The sequence below is a fragment of the Pseudorasbora parva genome, chromosome 19 (assembly GCF_024679245.1).
Source record: "Pseudorasbora parva isolate DD20220531a chromosome 19, ASM2467924v1, whole genome shotgun sequence".
Classification (NCBI taxonomy): Eukaryota; Metazoa; Chordata; class Actinopteri; order Cypriniformes; family Gobionidae; genus Pseudorasbora; species Pseudorasbora parva.
Window position 1 is genome coordinate 27154197 of NC_090190.1, and position 19043 is coordinate 27173239.

At 36.3% G+C, this 19043-nt stretch overlaps 2 protein-coding genes across 3 annotated transcripts in view; one reads left to right on the forward strand and one right to left on the reverse strand.

The window, feature by feature from the left end:
• Positions 1–8784, reverse strand: part of LOC137047731 (cytosolic 5'-nucleotidase 3-like) — a 29449-nt gene extending 20665 nt beyond the window's left edge. The window contains exons 1-4 of the mRNA XM_067425579.1: positions 8630–8784; positions 5833–5931; positions 4824–4893; positions 4272–4318 (exon numbers count right to left, since the gene is read on the reverse strand). Coding sequence (XP_067281680.1) covers positions 4272–4318; positions 4824–4893; positions 5833–5931; positions 8630–8632 — 219 coding nt within the window. The 5' untranslated portion in view covers positions 8633–8784. The remainder of the gene's footprint in view (positions 1–4271; positions 4319–4823; positions 4894–5832; positions 5932–8629) is intronic.
• A 5249-nt stretch (positions 8785–14033) lies between these two features.
• 42sp43 (P43 5S RNA-binding protein) lies at positions 14034–17809 on the forward strand. 2 transcript variants are annotated; one of them, XM_067425511.1, is made up of 9 exons: positions 14034–14278; positions 14355–14455; positions 14918–15014; positions 15086–15171; positions 15277–15350; positions 16382–16477; positions 16610–16839; positions 17164–17217; positions 17373–17809. In XM_067425511.1, exons 1-9 carry the CDS (start codon positions 14144–14146, stop codon positions 17604–17606), a joined length of 1107 nt encoding a protein of 368 aa, XP_067281612.1. In that variant the 5' UTR covers positions 14034–14143; the 3' UTR covers positions 17607–17809. The 2 variants fall into 2 exon arrangements, with proteins under 2 accessions (XP_067281612.1, XP_067281613.1); XM_067425512.1 differs by having other exon boundaries at positions 16397–16477.
• Positions 17810–19043: the final 1234 nt, after the last annotated feature.

Below are 19043 nucleotides of genomic sequence, written 5' to 3' on the forward strand. Positions count from 1 at the left end.
CACACAGACTTTCTTTCTAAATCATTTAAAACTGTCAGTCCTGCAGCTGGCCGTCTTGATGCATCAGTGAATCAAGCCAATTACTAAAACCATCAACTTCACGTCATTTCTGTTAGCAGCAATGAGACAAATCTGTTATTTAAATGATTAAACAACAGAGAGCAATCAAAGAACACTCTTTATAATTTTCGGATAGGTCTGTCTTGCGTTTATCTGCAGTGCACACTTAACCAAACTGCCGTTTGAATGACGCTGCTCATTATGCTCAACAGAAGCTCTTACTGTATTCATGTCGATATCGTGTTTGCTGTTAGCTGTGGTGAAAGCATTTTGTGAGAGAAATAACGTTGCAAAGTTTACTCGTCTTTATTCAGAGCTCTCAGATACAAACAAAATAAACTTGCGCTCTCAAAAACTTGGTACAATAACACTTCCTCAGCAATCTTTCCCCAGCTCCGTTTCTGTCTGTCTCTCTCTCGACTGGCAGCGCTGCAGCTGCTCCAGCTAAACCACGCCCTCCTCCGCACGTTATCTAATTTTAAATGCGAAGATGTCAGCCAATCACAACAGTGGGTGTTTTCACTGAAGACTCACAGCAGACACGCCCCTTGAAACAGAGCATTCTAAACAGAGGGCTAATATCAGTATAGAAAAAATGCCTTTTATTTCTAAATTATGACATTTTTTGATGTAAAGACCATACTATCCATATAAATACACCCCAAGAAACATTATAAAACAATAAAACAACCCATGCCATGGGACCTTTAAGGCCGCTATCGAAGCATCTTGGTCCTCCATAACACCTCAGCAGTGCCACAGGCTGATTGCCTCCATGCCACACCGCATGAAGCAGTCATTTCTGCAAAAGGATTCCCGACAAAGCATTGAGTGCATAACTGAACATAATTATTTGAAGGTTGACATTTTTATATATTAAAAACACTTTTCTTTTATTGGTCGGATGAAATATGCTTTTTTTTTTTTGATTTTTGGGGAATTTGGGGTTTTCATGAGCTGTATGCCAAAATCATCAGTATTAAAACAATAAAAGACCTGAAATATTTCAGTTGGTGTGCAATGAATCTAAAATATATATATGAAAGTTTAATTTTTATCATTACATTATGGAAAATAATGAACTTTTATCACATATGCTAATTTTTTGAGAAGGACCTGTATTACAATTAAAAGTTTGCCATGCATAATCTCGGAAATAAAGCAGTCAGCCTTATTTGTCTGAATAAGTTATGATGCATGCATTTTATTTTTAATAAGAAGGAAAAATGCCTGACTTTGATCGACCATTTCCCTGCTAAGGACGTTTGCGCTGTAAGAAGTGTACAAATATAAAATCGGCGTCTCCTTAGGCAATATTTTCTCAGTAAAATCATATTTCCTATTGATTCATTAGAATGTGTGAGCTTACTAGGGAATACCAATATGGTGGCGCGGTGGCTTCACTTTTTATGATGTCATGAGCAATCCAGTTCTCTATATAGATCAGTGGAGCCTCCGAAGCAGTCTTGTCATGTATTAAAATGTGTTGTGCAACTGCTGAAACATAAGTCTGTCTCCCATTTACATAACTGATTTAACGGTGAATCGTGTTGAATTATCACTGCATTTATGGATTTGATGCTATTTTTGAATAATATGATATAGGCTACATAATGTATGTGAACTGATTTTGATGTCGCATTTTAGTCAGACTAAAATCTCGACAGGAATAAATTAAATTGTTAATTTACGAACATGAGAAAAAGAGCTGCTGCTCTGATTTTATGTTATTTTAGCAAAAGCTAGGATCCTTTAACAGTAATAATCTACAAACATTGGTTATAGGTCTACATTATGGGTATAATGGTACACGTATTCATACTAAACTGTTTCGGTACAGAACTTTCGGTTTGGTGCACACGACTGTGAGAGCGGGCCAGTGGCAGTGATAATGAGTGCCAGCTGCGAGCCACACCGATCTCATCTCACGGCGGAGTGACAGGAGTATAAAAGGAAGAGCGAAGACAGTGGAAGACAAGAGACGACCAGGCCTGGACTTTATGTTATGTTTATCTGTTATCATCTGTGTTTCAAAACAATAAACAAAACGAAAGTTGCTTTCGTTTTGTTTATTGTTTTGAATTAAAGTTGTTAAACGTTCGCTGGTTCCTGACTCCTTCCTTTCCATCTACGAACTCCGTTACAGCAATTTTTAAAGGGGTGAAAAATTTAGAAATTGACTTTCCCTTGAGCCTTTATTTTTTATTTCTTTTTTATTTGATTGGGACAGTGCATGTTAATGAACAAAACATGGAATACATGCATGTAAACATGCCGGATTGTAGCCAAGGGCTAATTTCCATCCGTAGTCCCACGGGCTAAGGTCTCACAGGTCACAAAAACAAAAGTCCTATAAACAATATTCACATAAGACTCGGCATCACAAATACATCCATATGCACATGACAAAATACAAATTTAAAATAAGACGCAACATACTCACTAATGTGTGCAACTTTGGTTTGCCCATAACCATTTTTTGAATTGGACTTTAAACAAGCTATATGTAGGGCATTCTCTCAGTGTTAGAGGAAGACTATTCCACGTGTTCCCATGAAAAAAGTACCTGTGGGGTATTATCAAGTCTCCTCTGGTGGAGGCTTGCATGATCCTTTGTGAAATTTCTTTAGTTTTGATAAAATCCTTCAGTGGTGAAGGAGCGAGGAAATGTAAAACCTTGTATATCAGACAGACCATTTTCAAATTGATCATATTTTGAAAATCCAATAGTCTATATTTTTTTAAAACATGACAGTAGTGATGTGATAGTGATTTTTTATCAAATATTTTTAATAATTAGTTTTTTTGGTGTTTAACATGAGGCATGAGTCATTGAGCCAGTTCTGCACATAAAATAAAGCAGCTGTGAGATCAACAGCTGCTTGTTGAATAGTTTTTGCTTGAGTGTAAATTACTACATCATCCACGTGCATCTGCAAGATGACGTTTGGACATGAATTTGGTAGGTTATTAATAAAAAGAGAGAACAGAACCGGCCCAAGGATAGACCCCTGAGGGACACCAACTCCAGAATCTAAACAAGGAGATTTGACACCATCTACTACCACGTACTGTTTCGTGTGGGACAAATAAGATTTAAATCATAAAAGTGCTTGATCAGAGATGTTAAACTGAGTCAACCTAGATATTAAAATCTGATGGTTTACAGATTACAGTCAAAGGCTTTCTTCAAATCTAAGACAGCCCCGACATAAGGACTCTTGTCAAGTAAACCTTTTATGTTGTCTGTTAACACAAACAGGGCACTATCCGTGGAGTGATGGGTCCGAAAACCGAATTGTAGTCGATGTAATGAAGGTTAGCAATTTCCAAGTGGGCCGTCAACAGCCTGTCTACCCACTTCTCTGCGGATAATGGATAGTGTACTATATTGGTCTTTGATATATAAAAGTTTATGGTAATATAAGAATATCCTGTAAGATTCAGAGCTGAAAACTTCCTTGTTAGTAAAAGAAAAGGTTTTATAGACAGCAGACGGCTCAGGAAACAAAGCTCTCTAATCAATGATGTATACGAAGGGTGAAACACCACCTCTATGTGTACGCCTGCTTCTGTAACCCTGCCCACCGACTCATGGAGCTAAACTGATCATGCCCCAGATGGGCATGTTGACATATTTTTTGTGCGAATTTGTCCATGAAAGCGCAAGACTTAAAAAAGAATTAAATATTTGCGCACTAATCAAATCTCCCTTGAGTTCTCCATTTCACATCTTTTTGCTCTTGAATGTTTAAATTGGCAAGGCTAAAACAAGTTTAGTTTAAACAAAGATAGCAACATGTGCTGTTCAGGTCTCACTTCAATTCAAATTTATTTGTACAGCACTTTTCACTATAAAATAGTTTCAAAGCAGCTTCACAGAGCAGCCAGGTGATGTCATTGTAAAGATTGGGTCATGTTCTCAAGAGTGACTGTTTTGTTGAAGGTTTTTGATCATCTGTTGTAATGTATTGGGTAGCCAAAATGTGTATCAATCGACAGAAACATATATTAGCCTAACTCTCTGTTTTACACATTGTTATTTTCAATGTGGTGCAAATGCGTGCCAAGCCGTGGGTGGAGAATGGTACGGTTAGATTTTATACATATATACAGTTTAATCAAGTTATAATTACACAAAAACAAAATTTTCAGTCAAAACTAAATTTTAGCTTAAAAATGTTCATTTTGGAAAAGATTTGCTTCCTCACCTGGGCTTTGCAGTCTTCACTGATCAGTTCACTACTGTCCAATATATCTGAAAGCAGATTATGTATTATTAATTTTAACAAAAGAAGAGCAATCCATGCAACATGAAATATTTCAATACCATTATTGTTAGATATGTTATATAGACATATATTTTTTCTGGGATTGTGCATTAGTAATAGGGATGTGAAAAAGTACATATTTTTTTTAAATAAAGGTGCATGTTTTTTACTTTTTTAATATATACATATTTTTTTAAACAGTCAGACATAGCACAATAGAGTAAACACAGGAGTAGAAATGAGTTGCCAAGGACATTTGTCTGAATGTGTATTGCTGAAGCAACAGTGGTTAAAAATTATAAATTTAAAGAGGCAACTTTACAGAGATCGTTTTACTGAGCAAACAGTTTAACAGCTAAAGCATCCAGCATGCTCTAGTGTCAACAATAAATAATAAAACAATTCTTAAATTACTTAACCTTACTGATCAACTACTTGACTGTTATACAACTCACCAACACTAAAGGAAATATTAGTGATTGTTGTACTCACTATGGGAGGTAGGGCAGCGTTTGCCATTGTAGGCAAACCTGGTAAGAGTCATATCAAAATCTGAGATCACCTACAACATAAAAAAACTGAAATCCATCAAATAACCATGTCTTTACATAAGACCACTCAATCAATAATATAAAAAACACCTGATATTTGCATTGCGAGAATTTATTGTGACAATGCATTTTAGCAAAACAAAAAGTACATTTAAGCAACTTAATATAAGCATTAAATTGTTTTGTAAAAAGCGGAAGTGTAAAATGTTTATGCTCAGTTAAGCCAGGTGGATACATTTTTATCCGATAAGAAAACACGCATGTAAACTAAGATGTAAACACATTTCCAAAATAAATCTCATCTTTCTGCAGGTTAGACAAAGGTGATAAAATACAATGGGAAGTAGACGAGATGTGGATATATCTGATTTGACAAGACAATTACTAGGAATACTTGGAAGACAACTTGGATGACTTTCAATATGACTTGGAAGACTTTGGTCAGGCAACGAAAGGAGTCCTCTGGTAAGTAGGCAGGATAGTGAGTCTGTATGCTCAGAAGCCAGACTGTGTGTAAGCCTTCTTTATAGTGCTTCTAATGTGCTGAGTGACAGATATGTGTGATTAGAACTACGGGAAATGTGATCACTGGTGTAGTGAGGAAGAGCCTGACGTGACATCATCATAGTTATGAAATGTTTGAGCTTTGTAAAGCACTGTAACAGCCCCACAGTGGAAAATAAAACTACATTGGTACTGGCTGGGGCGGATTAGCACAGAATGGAACACTTAAGCAAAGAGAGTGGTTTGGCAAGACGTTTTTGATTCCAAAACGTGTTCTTGTTAGGCACTGTCATCGTGGTTACCCAGTAATTTATCCTGCATGCACTAATCCTGATTTCTGAACAATCTGCCTGGCTATGACCTTACCATTATTTCTATTATAACATCTGACATCTCAATTATTGAAACACAAAAGCATCCATCAATTATAACGGAGCCATAATTACCTGTAGTGTGCTGGATCCATCATTCCTCATAGATGTCAATATCTGTTCCACCCTCTTAGGGTCCCTCATGTTCACTGAACTTTTTGATAACTCTGGAATCTGTGAAATTATGAATAAATAAAAAATTAAAGCATTATCAAGCAATCTATGAAGGTTTTTAAAAACAGAAGGAAACTGCAAAAATCTTCGGGTTTCTTCTTCCTTTAGATTGTAAGATTAATGTATTAATGTATTGTTCAAGCTGTATAGGGATAGAAGTGCATTGTGTTCAATGGAGCCTCAGCTCATCTTTCCAAAAAACTTTCAGTAAACAAAACTCCATAAAACAGTTTTGAAAGTTGTGAGTTTTGGGACTGGTTTATACTTTCGTCTGGCTCCACAGTGCGAGCTAAGGTTACGCCGATGGACGATATCATTCTGTCTGCTCATTCAAAATCATATAATAGAATAACTGAAGGTGAATGCATATTCAACCCAAGCGACTTTGATGACGTGCATGTTTACGTTACTATTTATCATCTGTCCATCGTCTCAAGCCCCCCCTGTCAATATCATTGGTCCGAACAGTTTCTGTTTTCGGGAATAATCACTCCTCTATGGATCGAGTCCAGACCAAACTGCCCGAGCTCAAATGTTGTGGGCGGGGCTGAGTTCGGCTGGCATCCAGGCTACCCTTTAATATTATTGTTGCTGCTACTGCTGGTATGAAAACAAGAATACATACAAGTTAAACTAAATTTTAAATTAAACAAAAAAAGTAGTAAAACAGTAATTAGTTAATTCATTCATTCATTCATTCATTCATTAACATTAGTGCATTAATGTCGGTTTTGCAAATTGGTTGCTGGACATTTAAAGTGACAATTCCGTAAACAGCCCGAAACGTCTTTCACGCTGACCCTGAGCCATGAGGCTGTCCTTATTGTCCAGCACTGGTCAAGGACAGCATGTTCTGGGAGACTAGTCTAGTGAGTGGAGAACTGTTTTTCAAGCAATGATTTGCACAGTGGTGGCAAGTAATGAAGTAAAAATACTGTTACTTGACTTAAGTTTCAAGGATCTGTACTTTATTTGACTATGTTTTATTTGCATCTACTTTCACTCTTACACCACTAAAATATTTATTAAAGACAAAGTTTACTTTTTACTCCAATACATTTCCCCATGCCCGCTCCAAGTTTTTATTACACTTGCTTTCCAAACCAATGAAAAACTTGGATTCTTATCAGAAATGTCTTTTTTGCCTGCCTTGCCTGCTTTTTTTCATTTGGTGAATGAAATTTCAGCATTCAAAACTTTACCCTAAAATCGGAGAAAACATATTTAGGTGAGTTGACGTTAAAGTTGTTACTATTATTAGCCAAGTGATTTTATATTGAAACATTCCTTGTAAACAGCTAGCTAACGTTAGTGAAATTAGCTAACAGATATTGATAGCTAACGGTGGCAGACTTGGGACCTTGTGTGCTTAAACTGGAAGCTGGAATTCGCAGGAGAATCAAGCTAGTAAGCTGGTTCTCCCTGCAGGCTGTCTGTAGGTCATGGATGAGCCAGTCGGGGCTAGACTTGTTAAATCTGACTAGTCAGGTTTGCCACAATAAAGTTACCTCAATGTTTCCCAAACGTTTTATTCACTATTTACTGTGAAAACATTAGTAACATTTTACAATAAAGGGTGCACTACTATGCATTAATTCATGCCTAATTAATGCACAAATAATCATCAGGCAATGTATGACTCATGAAGAACTACGATTTATTAATGATTACTACATCAGCAACTTATGAAGATTCTGCATGATTAATAGATTAAGTAATATATTAATTGCTATTAATTAAATATAATCACAAAACAACATGTATTGATTCCCTATTAACATATTATATTAACTAATAATGTACATTAATATTTTAAATTCCACAATGGGTCAAAGTCACGCATTTCAACTTCCATTTGTCTGCTTTATTTAATCATTAGCTAACGATTAAGGTATTATTATGTTATGACCGACTTTACTTGTTCAGACACATACCTATTAACTAATTGTTAAGTAATATGTCATTGTGGTTATGGCTTTTGGATTAATTTTGAATTAGAAAATAGTATATTGCACATCTTCTGTTTGATAAAGCTAATGTCTATTGCAATTCCAACCCCTATACTGCGTTACAGGTGCTTCATTGTCTCTTATGATCGCAAATCTATCAAATTCCTAATTACAGTATCTAATCTTATAATTTGTTCAATTAAAGCATTGCATATCACTCCCCCCAAAATGTATCATGCTATTTACATCAGATATCATTTACATGATATTTACATCAGAATAATATTAGTTTGTTGTGATCGCATCTTGTCTTGTACTGACAGAACGGAATCGTTGTTGATTTCAGCTTGACAGACCAGCTTGACAAAACATTCTCCACTTTTTGATCAAGGTTCATAAATGCAACGGCAGTAGAAGAACTTTTTTTTTTTGACGTTCTCTTGAGGAAGATAACGTTACTGCCTTCACGTACAATCAGAATTATAGTAAATAAGTTACTTGTTTAGTTAAACATGGCACACAAACCCCCTTTTGAAGTCAACGAGCAACAGCTCTCACGAAGCGGGAATTAACGTTACAATATTCCCGATAGCATGTGAAGGCAGCATAGTGAACATAGGAAAAAATAAGTCAGCAATACGAATCATTAATTATTCCAATTTCTCCTCTGTAAACATGATTACGCAGCGACCGTCAAATACTAAGTTAGTGGCTGAGAGAAAATTGTCAGTAATGCTGTAATAACTTACCATCTTAAAACCATAGACTGTAAGGTTAAAACCTGGTTAAAGGTTAAAACCATAGCCTATAGACCAAAACTTAAGAATCCGCCTCATATATGTGCGCGCGCAGCTCATTCTTCTTCTTCTGTATAATGATGGTCAAAACAGTATGGGTGCATTACCGCCACCGACTGAACTGGAGTGATCACTCAATGAAAGGAACTCAACTGAAGGAACCTCACTGCGTAGGAAAAAAAAAACTAAAATAGCGATCTCTGTGCTGCTTTATTATTATTTATTTATTTATTTGTTAATTTGTTTGTTTGTTTGTTTATTCGTTTGCCATCAAAAATTCATGCTCGTTACCTTCTCGGCTTCCTGTATTTTTTATTTAGTTTATACATAGACCTTTCCAGAGGTGATGTAGGTTTCGAAATGTAAGGTTATTTTTAAGGTTTATTTTAAGTTTGTTCTGATCAAGGTTGACTAAAAACTAATGTGTGCTAGTGATCTGACTTAAGTTCTATACAAATAAAGAAATTAAAGTTGGCTGTGTCCCATCCATCAAACTCCATAAAAAAAAAAGTCTGTAACCAATTTTATTTGGAGACAGAGCGAAAAGATAACAAAGTATCTGAATTATTCTGTTAGTTTTAAGAAATAATAAACTTACATAATTCAGACACATTTTACATAGTAATGGGGTAAAAAAAAAAAAAGTAAAAAAAGAAAAAAGAAAATTTAAGGTGCACTATGTAACTTTGTTTAGTAAAATATCCCAAAACTACTTATACTGTTATATATTTGTGTTATATATTTTGTTCAATTGAGTACTAACAATATTTCTTTTTTTTCACAAATACAAAATAACAAATTATAGTAGCTTATGCAAGTGATCATAGACATACACGTATAGTGGATAGAAAAACAAAACAATAACAGATAGAGAGGAAAACTAATATATATAACCCCTATATAAAAAACACCTTGTGACACATATATATATATATATATATATATATATATATATATATATATATATATATATATATATATATATATATGTCACAAGGTGTTTTGGTGTAGGATTCATGTTTCATGTTTTAAGGTTTCATGTTCACTGTCATGTTTTGTCATGCACTTCCTGGTCTTGTCATGTGGTCTGTTGTCATGTGATTCCATGCCCTCATGTGTTACTGCCTTTTGTCTTGTGTTCATTGGTTTATAGGGTAATCATTGTTCACAGGTGTCCCTCGTTTTGTCATTAGCCCTTGTGTATTTAAGCCCTCATGTTTGCTTAGTCTTGGTCAGTTATTGATGATGTTGTAACCCACTGTTGGTGAGTGTTTCGTAAAGTTGAGTCTCAGTCAAGTCAAGTAAAGTTTTATTTTGTTTGCCAAGTCTTTTGTTTATGTTTGGAATTTTGTTAAATAAACTGCACTTGGGTTCATCAACCTCGCCTCCAGTGGATCATGGTGTTACTATATATATATATGGTAACTTGAGATGCTGAGGGTAATACATTTATACTTGAAGTAGTATTCATAACAAAAAATAATAATTGTAGTAGTAACAGTAGCTAATGGTGTTAGTAGTGGTGACAGTAATAATTGTAATTATTGTAATAGTATATTGATTGTAGTTAATAGTAAGAATAGTAGTGATAGTAATAGTAGTAGTGATAGTGGCTAATAGTAGTAGTGATAGTAGCTAATAGTAATAGTAGTAGTGATAGCGTAATACACATGACAATAATAACAGTAATAATGATAGATGTAATGTTAGCATTAGTAATTTAAAGTAATATAAATCATGATATTGATGAACCGATCAAACCAGGCAATCCACTTATTGTGGAGGGAACACTATTGTCTAGGTCTGGGAGCCGCTCTAGTGCTGCCAGTGAGCACCCCCAACAGACATTTCTCACTTCCTAATTTATATTTAAAAAATCGCAACTAGCTTGAATACAATGCACATGTAACTCAGCACATTTCTCGCTGCCTAATTTAGGTTTGAAAAATAGCTACAAGCTTGAGTACAAGGCACATGTAACTCAGCACAACCTTCACAAGGGCAAGTAGCTCAGTGGTAGAGCATAAGCTTTGCAATGATCAGGTCCTGGGTTCAATCTTTAGCATCTCAAAGAAAAATTATCCTTCAACACAAAGCTTTATCTGTTGCTCATTTCTTAATGAGATTCTTAATGCCTTAATGCCACTAGCTTGAGTACAAGGCACATGTAACTCAGCTCAAGCTTCACAAGGGCAAGTAGCTCAGTGGTAGAGCACATGATTTGCATGTATAAGGTCATGGGTTCAATCCCCAGCATCTTAAAGGATAGTTAGCTTTCAACTACTAGCCTCATCGCTTGCGCATTTCTCTCTGTCTAATTTATATTTGGAAAATAGCAATTAGCTTGAGTACAAGGCACGTAATTCAGAACAGCTTTCACAAGGGTGAGTAGCTCAGTGGTAGAGCATATCTTTTGCATGTATCATGTCCTGGGTTCAATCCCCAGCATCTTCAAGGACTGTTATTCTTCAATTCAAAGCTTTATCTTTGGCACATCTCTCTCTGCCTAATTTATATTTAAAAAATAGCTACTAGCTTGAGTACAAGGCACATGTGACTCTGCAGAACATTCACAAGGGCAAGAAGCCCAGTGGTAGAGCACATGCTTTGCATGTATGAGGTCCTTGGTTCAATCTCAAGCATCTCAAAAGACAGTTATCTCAACTACTAGCCTCATCTCTTGCGCATTTCTCTCTGCCTAATTTATTTTTTGGAAAACAGAAACTAGCTCGATTACAAGGCACTTGTAACTCATCACAACCTTCACAAGGGCAAGTAGCTAAGTGGTAGTGCATATGCTTTGCATGTATGAGTTCCTGTGTTCAGTCCCCAGCATCTTCACGGACTGTTATGCTTTATCTGTGGCACATCTCTATCTGCCCAATTTATATATAGAAAATAGCTATTAGGTTGAATACAAGGGACATGTAACTCAGCAGAACTTTCACAACAGCAAGTAGCTCAGTGGTAGGGCATAAGCTTTGCAAGGATGAGGTCCCGGGTTCAATCCCCAACATATCAAAGATAAATTATAATTATAATTACATCCACGTCACATGCTATATTCTCTCTTGCCAGACACCGTGGAAAGAACCTTCTTGTATGGCGTATCCAACCTTGGATGGAGGCAGCATCAGTGTCTCCACAACTCCTCTTACTCTGTTTGCATCCATTGTCCAAAAGCTATTACTTGACCTTTGGCCTATTTATAAGCCACTACTAAAGTTATGATTGGTTGTTGTTAAGTAAAGCAACAAGTGTTTGCACATGTGAGGAGTTAGTGTGAGGCACTGATGAATTAAGCCCTATTCGGACTGGATTAGTTTAACATGGGGACGTGGGGGTAAAGTAATTATTACCAGAGGTTCTCGGTGATTTTAGTCCCGTCCGAATGTGCCATCTCGGTAATCATTACGGAGAATGTCAGTAAAGATTACCGAGACTTTTACCTTCTGTAAAAAGGTCCGGAAAAATTACCTCAGGTAATACTAATCCCGTTCGAATAGACCTGCTGTAAAAATGTATGGTAAAATTCCGTCATTTACTGTTTAAGAGTTAAAAAAGAGCACTTTTTGCGACCATGGAGGCGCTTGAAGCATTCGGTTGCGTTGTAGGTGGTGGGAGAAATCTGTGGAAAATGTCCAGTATTTTCCGCATATCATTTAAAGCAAAACGAAGATCAAAAGCACTTATTAGAGGCACAACACATTTTAGCTCTAGGAAAGTGTCTATTACCAACATAATCCAATCACAATCGTTAGACTGGACCTAACTGTTTATTAAAACACATATATTTTGGAGACGGAGTTCAGACTGGCGCTCAGGTTGTGTTTGCTCACGTTATAACGGTAACGTCATACGCACATGACGTCAAGGAGGTGCGTAAAGCGAGTTACTCCCCCCACTTCTGCTAGTTTTACTGAGATGTCTTATCCCGTGCGAATTGGCCATTAATATTACAGACGTCCTGAGGTAAAATGACTTTACCCCCATGTCCCCATGTTAAACTAATCCAGTCCGAATAGGGCTTAAGTGTGGCATTTTGATTGGTTGTGTTTATAAAAGGAAATCAAGAAACTTCCTGTCAGATTTTTGTGTGTTGCCTAGAAAATTGTGTGTTGTGTTTTGCAAAAAGTGTTTAATGAAATTGAAAACTGAGTAAAAGGCCAAAAAATAGTGTATGGTTTTGCAGATTTAGTGTGTGGTTCTGGTGTTTGAGTGTCAGGTTTTAAAAATTGTGTGACAAGTAACAATTTTGTGTGTAAGCAGTTGAAAAAAACTGTAAAAGAAGAGCTTTAGGTTTTGAATAACAGTGTGTATATGACATAATCAAAAATATAACATTATGGTAAAGGTGTTTACAACGTAAGACAAATGTTTGCTTTTGAAATATGTTTGTGATAATTTGACTGTGTTGTTTCATTTTGAAAGAGATGTGAGGCATTTTGCATCTTGTGTGTGGAATTCTTGAATTTGTGTGTTAAGTTTTGAAAAAAAGAGGAAACCTTTGGAAAATGTGTGTAAGCAGTTGAAAAAAACTGTAAAAATCATTCATTTTGTGTGTTTTCCCCCCAAATCAGTGACATCAATTATGAAAATGGCAATTAAAGGGTTAAAATCCTGAACTTTTTTTTTTTAAAGATTTAGTAGGCGAAAGTAATGCGGGACGAAAGTAACAAAGCGATTTTCTCAGAGCCCTGACTACATTTGCATTCCAAGCTATGACAGCACGTTCAGCACGCAACCCTTGATGGATCTGCCAAAAATCATGTGATTTCGTCATCTTTTCCCATGGCTGGGTCCGAAATATAGTTGTCAAGTACGGAAAGTAAATTACTGAAGCTGTACTTTTTTTTCTAATTACAAGTTGTTTTTCTCCTGCTATTGATAGACCACACTTGTGAGTTATTGACCAGAGCAAATGTATATCTCTGTCTAAAATATTTTCTTATAAATATTTGCGTTTTTAGTGCGTATAGTGCGTTTTTCTGAAAAATTGTACTTTCGCCCCTGCTCTCCCCTAGTTTTGATCAGCAAATATTTTTTTATCTGATAAATTTTTACAGCAGTTTAATTTAGTGGCTGTTTTCAGCCACAAGGGTAACGAAAGGGTAGTGAATTTTAGGGATGCACAAGGGATATATATATATATATATATATATATATATATATATATATATATATATATATATATATATATATATATATATATATATATATATATATATATATATATATATATATATATATATATATATTGGGCTAGAAATATTTCTGGGACCTGGCAACCCTTCTGGGTACACAGCCAATGCAATCGCTAGGCCTGACTCGTTATGACGTCATGCTGTGCTGATATCATTAGCTCAATCACATGCAGGTGACAGGGGTAAATAGCTAAAAGCAGACAAGGACGTCAGTGATTAATCTCAGTGAAGGCGCATTGGTATTTGCAAGAGCGTTTTTGAAATGACCGCACAGGTAGTTAAGAAAGAGGAGGCTGTGCTGCGACAGCAGTTGTTTAACTGCTCTTATACTGAATGTGGCGCGACTTTCACTCGGCAATGGCGTCTGCTGGAGCACCAAACTATTCACACTGGTGTGGTAAGTAGTTTTACACTTTAAGTGTGAAAGTTAAATAAAATCATATTTATCATCTTTTTCTTTCTGTTTCTTTAAGCGACCTTACAAGTGTGTATTTCCCGAATGTGGACGCAGTTTCACCCGTAAATCGCACCTGAGTCGGCATGCTTCAATACACACTGGCGTGAAAAACTTCAAGTAATGTTATTCAATGCAATTGGTTTAAAATGGACTAGATAGTTTTATCCTTGTCAGGGGAGGGGTGTCCTGCTGTCAGACCATTATAGGCACATGTTAGACACACTTTAGATGCCAGTTAGATTTGGGTGACGTAGCCTAAACATTTAGATCTGTGTGTGTGTGTGTATATTTTTTTTTTTTTTTTTTTTTTTTAAGCTATCTTGCATCATCTAAATCAACTAATTAACTCTAAACACCTGCAAAAGATTCCTGAGGCTTTTAAAAACTCCCAGCCTAGTTCATTGTAGCTCATAATTGAGCTATCTTGCAACCTGTGACTGAAGTTGACTGTAAAATATTAAAATGTCATCATGGAATGTGAGTTGTTGGCCAGTTTAGAAATTAATAAAGCCTCTTAATGTAGGCATATTTATTGACTAACCCTTTTGTTTATTTTTTAATCAATTTCTCATTGAGCAGGTGCACTGCCGCTGCATGTGGCAAAAACTTCTACTCCGCGGATAAACTTAGGAGGCATGTGCGTTACGCGCACAGCGAAAAACATGATTACTTTGAGGTTTGACTCTCATTTTCTCTTTCTTCCCTGATTTATTTTAAATATAATCAAGACGAAGTCTGTTTCCCCAGTGTAAAGAGCCTCAGTGCACAAAGACATTCAGGAAACGGCGAGCGTTAAAACTGCACCTGGTGACACACGGTACTTCGAGTTTCAGGTGTGTCTGCAACCTTCAAAAGTTTGTATAATGTTTTATAACCTTCACTGCAGAAAATGTGGAGACTGCTACACTTTTGTTTTTTTGTTTTTTTTTCTGCCCAAGATGCTTGAAAAGTGGTTGCGGAATGAGGTTTGAGTCTCACGTTGCACGGAATGCTCATTATAGAAGGCATGCAGGTGAGGATTCAATAATTGTCATTAATTGAATAACGCTTATTTACTTAATGCTATAACTCAATATATGGTAAGTAGGGGCACCATCAATTACTGTATTTATAAAAACGATAACGTAAAAGGCGATAAAGGGAATGGTCTAACTTTTGTTACACCACAAATTGTAACTCTTAATTCTCAATGCTACCCTGCTGAGCCAAGACACTAAATCTGGCTATACTGTAGCTTAAAGGTCCCGTTCTTCGAGATGCCATCTTTCAAACTTTAGTTAGTGTAATGTTGCTGTTAGAGCATAAATAATACCTGTAAAATTATAAAGTTCAATGCCAAGCGAGATTTTATTTAGCAGAAGTTCCCTTTCAAAGCCTATAGCGACCGGCCGGTTTGGACTACAGCAGGAAGTGCAGGGATGTAATGACTTCACTAGAACCGTTTGTTGACTAACCCTCCGCCCACAAGAACACGCAAAAAAAGGGGGAGTGGTTTTGTTGCTCTCCCACGTGGAGAAGAGGATTCAGCTCTTGCGTCTCCCCTTTATGGTAAGAGGCAGGACCTTTCCGGGCAAAGTGTGCTAAGCTGCTGTCCAATCACAACACGGGAAGCGCTTGCTAATCAGAACTCGTTACGTATTTCTGAAGGAGGGACTTCATAGAACAAGGAAATCATCAGGCTGTTTTTAGGACCGAGGAAACAGCCAAACTTTTTTTTTTTTTAACACGTGAAACATGAACTCATGTTCTATTGCACACTGTAAACATAATCAAGCTTTGAAAACACTGAGAGGCCCAAGAATGGGACCTTTTAAAAGTTTATTTATTTATTTTTTAAATTGAGCATGAAGTGATACTTAACTTTCTCTGAATCAACCCAGACACTCTTGGTCAGAATTACATTTTGACTGCATTTTCTGCCTTTTGAATTTAAATAAATTTTCAAACAGCAGGTTACTCTATTGGTACTGCACGCACAATTACTCAACACCTCTACTACTACCCACTATAATATCTTTCAACAGTTTTACAACGGCCACCCAGTAACTGTCTTTTCAGGTTACCGCTGTCTTTATCCTGAATGCCCCATCAGTGTACACACCTGGATGAATTTACGGAAACACATGGCGAGTCACCCAGGTAAATCGGTGCAAACATTTGTTTATTGGATGTAAACTGCAAGTACTTTCCCACTTCCCAATCGGTGATATGCTCTTTGTACCTGTAATGGTTTTTCACAAAAGCTCTAAAGTCACTTAATTTCATCAACAGCATCATTTTCCTGTATGGTATGTAAAAAGGCTTTCCGGAAACGTGATGCCTTGAGAAGGCACAAGCGGACACATGCATTGCAGAAGCCAGTTTTGCTATGCCCCAGTCAAGGTTGCCAGGCATACTTCTCCACAACCTTCAACTTGCAGCACCATATTCGAAAGGTCCATCTGCAGCTGCTCTCTCACAGCTGTTCCTTCCCTGGTTGCAGCAAGAATTTTGCCATGCGTGTGAGTACATTTAAGGGAAGGGATGGTAGAATTCTCATTTTCTTCAAATTTAAGAAATTATAACGACTTCACCATAATGCAGTTAACCTGAAGTTAAAAATGCCTCTGTACTTTGTAAAAAAAAAAAAGGTCAAGTCCTTTCAGTCATGTTCCTGAGGCCCATTTTTATTTTATTAATCTGATCTTTGAATCCCTTAACCAAAATAGGGTACCTTGGATCCAAATTGAAAAATCACTTCAAGTTGCTATTCAAGTTTTTTACTTGCTGCAGTGTTTCCATGTCAAGTTTAGCTAGTAACCCTTACCTGTGCTGTTTTTCAACAGGAAAGCCTCGTCCGCCACATGTTGCGCCATGAACCTGATGTGGCCAAACTCAAGGTAGTTATGTGGCCTAAAGGAGTATTTTGGGTTAAATGTTGCTTGAGGTTCATAAACTATTTGACATGCTGCAAATTACCACATTGACAAATCATCAGTTAAGCATGTTTCTTTGTGTAAAATGCACTGGTTTTAATACTTGATTTCTTGTTTAGCACCCACATAAACGGAGCAGCAAGAGTTGGCAGAAACGGTTGGAAGGCCGGAATCGACGTCCTCTGGTTGAAGACCTTCACTCTCTTTTTTCATTACGCATGAACATCACTCAGAGGGCCAAACTGGAAGCTGATCTGACGGGCCTATTTAATGAGCGTAAAATCCCACACCACGTTGATCCTGAAGTAAATCTGCGAGATCTCTTTAGTATCCGACCAAAGGTGGTAAATTAAAATGACTTGTTTTGAGATTTTTTTTTCTTTTCTTTTTTTTCTATACAAATAGACATGCTTTCAGTTTATTTAAAAATGTTAGTACGTCATGTACAGCTTTTGTTATTAAGCTACCGAGAACAGAAATTATTTTTTGAGTTTGAATTCTGTATGCAAAATAAATTCTGTATGCAAAATAAAACCAGTTCAGTTTTGTCTCTCTAGCTTGTATGTTTTAATATTAGCTATGGTTTGTGTTAAGTTGATGGTTTACCTTCATGGCTCTGCATATTGATTTGCGCACGCAGAGAAGTCTATTCGGTGTTGATTACTTTTTCAAACAGTGAGATGTATGCATTTACTTTTGCATCTGTTTTGTTGTACATCAAGAGAGCTTACCTTAGATATGTTAATTGCTTTCCGTCCTGTACATGCTTTCCTTAGGTGGTCACTACTAGTTTATTTCTTTGGATACCATTATGTTGATACTCTATTTCTTCAAGGCCTGATGATGCATACCAATTAACAACACTAAAGCTATGCATAGTTGAGCTAAAAAAAATGTAACTAGTGGCTAACAATTGTTGTGACTCTGGGGCTGAGCAAAATTTTGTAGAGACTAGAAGATATGGTTTGTACATAAACCCTCAGTGTTCTTAGAGGAGGGCTTCTGCTTGTGCACACACTCTGACTGGTCCAGCCTGATCACTTTTTTTTTCTTTTTTTTTTGGTCATGATTTGAGTGTTTGGAAACAGTGAGCTGTTTGGTTTAAATATAAAATGTAATCCTAAGTTTTGTAGACTTGTTTTCCAATTCAAAAATTTAGGGGCTTCACTTGCATGCCTGAAAAAGGTGCCAAAAAGGTTTGTGCCAAAGGAGGCTGCTGAATAAGAAATTAGTGAAAGGGACTTTGGTTAAGCTCATTTTCATTCTTTGCTGTAAAAAAATAATTCTAATTGTTATAGGGAGTTGTTTAATATTTTTAGGGTTAAATATCAAAACTAAGAGGCCTACAAACTTAATGCTTACCTAAATTATTTACATTTATGACTCATTTAGCAAAAAGCTAGTACACTACTGATTCTTTAACCATGTACATTGTTAGTATGTCATGAGTACAGAAAATGTAATGATTTATAAATCAAACTGTTTAAACGATGAGTGAAAAAGTTAGTCTCATCAGTAGTGATGAGTATAGGTAAATTATGATTTTATCACTGACTCTTATCGATCCTCTTATTGATACTACAATCTGGCACAAAATCGGACCAGCAGCCATATAACCCTGTACAGGTCCTTCTCAAAATATTAGCATATGTGATAAAAGTTCATTATTTTCCATAATGTAATGATAAAATTAAACTTTCAAATATTTTATTCGTTGCACACCAACTGAAATATTTCAGGTCTTTTATTGTTTTAATACTGATGATTTTGGCATACAGGTCATGAAAACC

Coding starts and splice junctions, on each gene's coding strand:
- 42sp43 (XM_067425511.1), top strand. CDS start 14,144: ATGACCGCACAGGTAGTTAAGAAAGAGGAGGCTGTGCTGCGACAGCAG. Junction 15,172..15,276: donor CACGGTACTTCGAGTTTCAG/GTGTGTCTGCAA, acceptor TTTCTGCCCAAG/ATGCTTGAAAAGTGGTTGCG. Junction 16,840..17,163: donor GCAAGAATTTTGCCATGCGT/GTGAGTACATTT, acceptor GTTTTTCAACAG/GAAAGCCTCGTCCGCCACAT.